Source organism: Falco peregrinus, chromosome 4 (assembly GCF_023634155.1).
Source record: "Falco peregrinus isolate bFalPer1 chromosome 4, bFalPer1.pri, whole genome shotgun sequence".
Taxonomy (NCBI): Eukaryota; Metazoa; Chordata; class Aves; order Falconiformes; family Falconidae; genus Falco; species Falco peregrinus.
In genome coordinates, this window is record NC_073724.1 from 89,859,737 (window position 1) to 89,866,143 (window position 6,407).

The 6,407-nt window shown below is 57.3% G+C and overlaps 2 protein-coding genes across 9 annotated transcripts in view; one reads left to right on the top strand and one right to left on the bottom strand.

Annotated features, from left to right (window-relative positions):
- Nucleotides 1-4,155, bottom strand: part of TSC22D1 (TSC22 domain family member 1) — a 95,856-nt gene extending 91,701 nt beyond the window's left edge. For 7 of the 8 annotated variants that reach the window (XR_008746800.1, XR_008746801.1, XR_008746805.1 and 4 more), the window contains exon 1: nt 188-3,039. Coding sequence is in view for 1 of the 8 variants with exons in the window: in XM_005233774.3 (XP_005233831.1) it covers nt 188-3,009 (2,822 nt within the window). In the remaining 7 variants the exon portion in view is untranslated. Of the gene's footprint in view, nt 1-187; nt 3,043-3,686 lie in introns of those variants that run through there. The other variant, XM_005233774.3, reaches the window with a different exon arrangement.
- A 55-nt stretch (nt 4,156-4,210) lies between these two features.
- LOC129784287 (translation initiation factor IF-2-like) lies at nt 4,211-5,685 on the top strand. The gene is made up of 2 exons (XM_055801590.1): nt 4,211-5,371; nt 5,539-5,685. The coding sequence occupies exon 1, from the start codon at nt 4,211-4,213 to the stop codon at nt 5,132-5,134; it is 924 nt and encodes a 307-aa protein (XP_055657565.1). The 3' UTR covers nt 5,135-5,371; nt 5,539-5,685.
- The last annotated feature ends 722 nt before the right edge of the window (nt 5,686-6,407 follow it).

The following is a 6,407-nucleotide window of genomic DNA, read 5'->3' on the forward strand; positions in this document are numbered from 1 at the left end:
CCTCCCAAGAGAAAAATAAGTATTTTAATGTAATACCTACATGTGCCAGGACCTGAGAAACAATGTTTCTGATTAGACAAAAACATCACACCACTTCTATTCACAGAATGGCTGTAACAAGACCTGCAAGTTAGTGTAAATCACACTGTATCAGTCTACCCCTTAATAAGGTTACAGGCAGTCTTACCTCTCATCCTCACCATCTACAAGAGGTGTTGTCAACGGCAGCACCTTCAGCGGAAAGAGGGAAGCAGAGGATGGCATATTGCTGCTACCGCCATCTGAAACAGCTGATGCTCCAACACCACTCTCGCCACTGGCAGCTTGAGGTAAACCCACCAGGGAAGGTTCCGTAGGGCGTCTGCCATCTTCAACTTGGCTTACAATTGACTGAGCTAGTGATTGTGTGGGGAACTGGGTAGAGCTTAGCGGTATCTGCTGTGGCACACTCTGTGCCACTGGCATACCTATACTTGTTGATATCAAGGGAGGCTGACTAACACTTTGAGCCAAATTCCCATTCTGCACAGCCGAAGCTTGTGCTATATTCTGTGGCTGTCCCAAACCTATAGAAGCAGAAGGTATGCCAGGGGGCACAGCTGAACCAGCTTGACTTGGTGCAGGAACAGAAGGTATAGGGCTAACCGCAGGCAGCTGCTGGCCAGTCATCCCTTGGACTACAGATTCCACTCCTTGTGCCTGTGGCTGTACAGGTAACAAGGTGTTTTGCTGAGCAATGACCATTTGCTGAGCAAGGCCTGAAGCACCAGCCTGTACTCCCTGCTGCATTATTCCTGTCTGCACAGGCTGCACTACTTGTGAAGATGGAGGAGCAGCCGTTGACGGCATAACTGGAGGTGGAATTTGGTTTGCAGCAGACGGTGGCTGCACCACAGCAGCTACGCTTCCTTGCTGCCCAACATTCAGCATTTGACCACTGGTACCTACACCTGGTATTGCTGCCGGAGCATGTGCAACAGGCTGGGCTGGGGCAGTGGCTGGATGTGCTTGTACTGAAGGCTGCATGCCCTGTGCCTGGGCAACGGGAACCGGCTGCCCTGCTCCTACTCCAGTAGAACCAGGCTGCATGGCAGGGGCTGGAGGCTGAAGGATCTGCTGATGTTGAATGTAGTCTGGCATAGCCCCCGCAACAGAGTTTTGGTTCACCGGCTTAACATGACCAGCAGCCATCTGCGTAGGAACTGTCTGTTGCTGCTGCTGTTGCTGTTGTCCATACTGCAACTGCTGTTGCTGCACAACTGGCAAAGTCTGCACAGGCTGCGCCGGCTGAGAATATGGTAGCGGCTGTTGAGCCATACTTTGAATGGCAGGTTGCTGGTGGCCCAGAGATGGGGATACACCTAGTATATTAACTGGGGCTGGCTGAACCCCAGTAACAGTGGTTAGACTGGCCTGTGCAGAAGGTTGGACCCCTGGCTTCTGCTGTGGATAGTTTACTTCTTGAGAATGCAGCTGGACTTGTGCAAGCTGTGATTGAGAAACACTCTGTGGTATACTAGATGCTGGAATTGCTGGAGGAGCAGCGCTGCTAAAATCCATCTGCTGCGGACCCACACCTTGAAACGCTTGCTGCTGTACCACAGTAGGTGCTCCCATTTCTCCACTTCCCACACTTTCTGTATAGTGACTCAGTGTGCTTACATTGCTGCTAACAGAACTCCCACTGGTGCTCTCCCTTTCAGAAGTCACTTCAAGCGGGTTTTGTTTTATCGTCTCTACTGCTTTGTTTACTGCTACTCCTTCTGAAACTGCAACAGTGTTTTCTTTATCATAGAATTCAGTGCATGTCCATCTACCTTTTTTGAAAGGTTCAGAACTAGAATCTAATTTTACAACCCTAAACCTTGATGTGCCAGATGCAGGCGGCTGCTGGCTTGATCCCACTGCCATTCCTGCAGTTGGATTAGTAACATTGTTAATGACACTAGAGGAAGCACTCGTACCATTGCCAACACCACTCAAGATATTCACATTAACACTGCTGCTAGTTCCAGACAAAGCATTTACATTACCAGTACTTGTGATGTTGCTTAAATTTATAGTACCAAGCACACTGCTTGCCACACTAGAACTACCACCACCCATATTATTTAAGGTACTAGTTCCAGTAGCAGGACTTACACCTAAATTGCCAGGAGTACTTGTAGTGCGGATATTAGAGACGACAGATGCCGGGGAACCAGTGGATGATGCAGCAGAAACTGGTGCAGTTGATATAACATTGTCAGAGCTTCCAGTTGTTGACAGTTTTCTAAATGATGGACTGGGTGGTGGTCCTCCAGAAACTGGGGCACTGCCCACCCCAGGATGTGATGGATGATGGTGTCCATGGTGGTGGTGGTGAAGATGGTGGTGGTGGTGAACATGATGGGGGTGAACACTTCCATTGATCACAACACTCTGCTGTGGGTGATGAGGCAGAGGAGCATGCTGCTGAGGAAGATGAGGCTGGTTTGGAGAAACAGCCCCAGGAGTCTCTGCCTCTTGGAAGTTATTTAAAGTCTCTTCAGAGGAGCTCCTCTCGGGTTCTCCCAAGTCAGTGGCCCTAGATAAAGAAACATCCAAGATTTCTGAAGACGACAGGTCTTCAGTGTGGGACTCGTCCAGGTCATCGTAGCTTTCTGTATCCTCAGCTATGCTGTTATTAGAGCTCATACTCGCTGATATTTGAGCAGGGGTCACACTGGTAATTTGGAAGCCACTTTTCTTTTTCATTTGAGCTCCACTCTGTGCAAGAGGCTGCGGCTGGAGCTGAGACTGTGAGAGGAGGTTCAGGCTTTGTGGAGGAGGGGGTGTCGGCTGTGGACCCACTGATGAAGATGCTGCAGGAGATGGAGGCGGCGGCTGGACCAGCAAAGGCGGCTGATAATCCTCGGCAGAGAGGGCAGCGCTCCCAACGCCGGTACCTGGTGCAGTGGGAGCAGTAACGCAGCTGCTGCCGCTGCTACTGCTGCTGCCCCTTCTAGGAAACATTGCCGGGTGCGCCATCTTCCTAGCACTAATGTCTGCGGCTGAGTCAGGCTGGTGCATTGTATCGGGTGTATTTTAAGAGTGCAATCCCCCGGTATGGAGAGAGACAGACAGACACACATACACACAGTTAGCTTTGCGCTCACGGCAGGGCAGAGGCACCAGGCACAGCCACCCACCCCACCCCCCGGCTCCCGCAGAGCACGGGCTGAGGCGCCTCAGCACCGCCGCTAACCACCCCCCTCCCCTCCTCCTCCCCTCCGAGACAGGGAGGGGGCGAGGACCGGTCCTCCGCCGCCTCGAGATTAGCGCCTCTGAATGTGACACTTTCAACCCTCCGCCATTCACTTTCTTCCTCCCTCTCCCCCCCCCCCCTTTTGCTTTCCACGACCACCCCCCTCCCCGGCCGCCCCCCCGCCTGCGCCTCTCCCGGGGGGCGAGCAGCGGGCGGAGGAAATGCCCGCAGGAGCCGGCCGGCCCCGGGGGCGAGCCCCTTCCTCCCCGCGGCTCGCCCGGCCGCCGCGGCTCGCCGGCAGCCGGCACAGCCCGCCCTCCCCACGGCGGCCGCCGCCGGGCCGCCGCCTCCCCGGCGGGGCGAGAGCAGCCGGCGGGCCCTCGGGGCAGCCCGGCGAGGCAGACGGCGCCCCTCGCCATCACCGCTGTAGTAGTAATAGTAGGAGAACGCAGATACGTACAGGACTGGCGCACGGGAGGGCGGCAGCGGCAGGCTGAGCCGGGCAGGGACATCCCCTTCAGTGGCAGCCATGGAGCTGAATCATTTTGGGTATTAGAGAGACGGAATAAGGAGGGAAGAAAAGCAGCAGCCCGACAAGAGAGTCCATGAAAAGGAGGGAGGGAGGAAGGGGGAGCCAGCCAGGCAGCCTCTCTCTCCTCCCTCTGTGTCTGGCTGTCTCTGGAGGAGGCTCCGCTCCGCACGCTCTTCCTTCCCCCTCCGCCTCCTCCCCCTTTATAACAGGCGGCACCCGCTCTTCCTCCGCAGAACCGCGCCTGGGACCGGTCCTCCTCCCGCGTGCGTCTGCCCCGTCCTTTCTTCCCTCCGGCTCTCTCCCGCCTGCCCCGCCGCTGCGGGTCTCTCCCCCTCCCGGCCCCGTCTCCTCACGGAGCGCTGGAGGAGGGCGCTGCGCGGAGCTGCAGGGGGGAGGGGAAAGCTCGCCAAAGGGGAGGGCAGGCGAGAGACAACGTAAGATGGCCGCCGCGCATGCGCGCCCCGCTGGCAGACATAAAGCCCGTCTGGCCGAGGCCGACGGAAATAGGCTCGGTTCGCGTGGCGGAAATTGCCGAGCGGCGCCGAGCCCGGGGAGGGGGAAGGGCGGGGTGTCCCCGCGTGGCGGCGCTCCTAGCTGGGGAGGGGGCGCCGGGCGGGGGCAAGGCTGCGGCTATGGCGGGCAGCCCCCCCCCACGTGCCCCACTCTCTTCTTCGGGCCCGCAGCATGACTGTGCCTCACATGACCCGCCGCCGCCTCCCTCCCCCTCTCCTCAGCTCCGCTGCAGATTTATTCAAGTTATTCATCACCTTCTCCTTCCTCCCCTCCCTCGGTCCAGAATATTCCTGCCCATTCCTTCCTTCCCTCCGCCCGGGGAAAGCGGAGCCGCCTCACCCGGGGGCCGCCTTCCCCTTTGTATGTACCTCCGGCGGCTTGCCCCCGACCCCTCCCCGCGGCGGGGGTCGCCGCGGGTGGCTCCCCTCACGCCCCGAAATGGCCGCCGCCCAGCACCCCCCAGGCGCTCTTCCCCGCTCAGCCGGCCGGGCGGGAAGGCCCCCGGGGCGGTGTCACCGGGCGGTGACGGGAGGCCGCGGGTGCTGCCACCGCGGCGCGGGCCGCCGGCAGGGCGGGAGGTGCGAGCCCGCTGCGGGCGCGCACTGAGGCGGCGAGACGGTGCCGGGGAGGCGGGGCTGTGGCGGGGCTGTGGCGGGCGGGGGACGCCGCCGGCGCCCGAGGGGAGCGACGCCCGCAGGCGGCCGGGTCAGGTGAAATCGTTCATCTGCATCCACAGGCGGCGTGTGCGTGTGTGTGGATGCGCGTTGTGTGGATGCGCGTGTGAAGGAGTTTCTGATGAGAGGTCGAGAGGAAACGCGCTGCTCCAAAACCGGTGCCGTTCACAAGCATTTCGAAGTGACTGAAGGGAGCTGCGGTGAAACCCACCACCCTGCCCTCGCTGCTGGCGGCAGGCCGCCCGGGCCTCCTCAGCGCCAGGCAGCAGCGCCTGTCGCGGCAGGGCTGCTCCGGCTCTCCCCAGTCCCACAGTTGGCTTCTCATCGTGGAGCAACGACCGTCTGACCCCTGAAGACGCTAGATGCGTGCGTGTCTGCCAGGAGATGCCCCGTCCCTGTGGCTGTTAGACTGCAGGTACACAGCAGGTAGGCAGGCATCTCATGGCCACACAAGCCCGACAGATTGGCACTGCCGGTATTGCTCCCCCTTTCCCATCAGCAGGATCCTTTCCAGGAGTGCTTTCAGAGCGCCGTAAGTTGGGCCTCCCGCTTTCCTACAGAGTGGGACAGGTTCGCACCCTCTCCTCCCGCAGCCTGGCATGCACCGGCGCCTGGAAAGCTGCTCGCACTCCCACCTCCTGGCAGCACGCCTGTGACTCCGAACCCAGGTGTCCCTGAGCTTCTGGAGTTGTCCGAAATCACTGCTTTGAAGTTGGTCCAGTTTGCATGGAATAATATAATGTTTGCAGGACTTGACTGGCATGGGCTAATTCTGTAATCTGACTGTGAAGCCGGCTGGACAGGACAGTCAACAGGGCATGGGGGGAAAAACAGGGCTTGGTGTTTGCTGCAGTGAATATTTAAACATACCACAAAGAGTAGTAGAGCTTTAACGAGAGGAGAGTTGTGAGAGTCCAAGGTAGTATATCATATAGCTGAGTCATTAGAGAGTTCTTGTGGGAGATGTAAATGTTAGCTCCTTCAGGCAGAGAGGAGATTTGAGTCTCCCATGTTCACTGTGTGGCGTTTAATCACTAAGGTACTAGAAAAGCTTGGGTTTCTGGCTCCATTTTGTGAAAAGAGGATTTAAGGTCACACAGAAGGAGGAGCTTTTGCTGCCTGTTCCTGAATTTCAGCCTTCCATCTTGCCTGTCCCTGTTGACCTAGCTTACCTAATTCTCACTCAATGTGGGGACCAGTGTGGCTTTGAGAAAACCCTGCCTTTTGTAGCCTAATTCCTTTTATGCCTGGAATGCAGACATTCAGCTCGTCTCTCCAGGTACCTGAAAGGTAGACTTGCAACCCTTGCTCCTTCCATGGCTCTCGGACACTGTATACAGACGCTATAAAACTATTGTCATGTAATTAAATAGGATTCTGCCTTTTCTAAGAGCAAGACAGTATTATTCTTTAAAACTGATAATCAGCTAGAACACCTTGAAGACCACAATACTACCTGAAC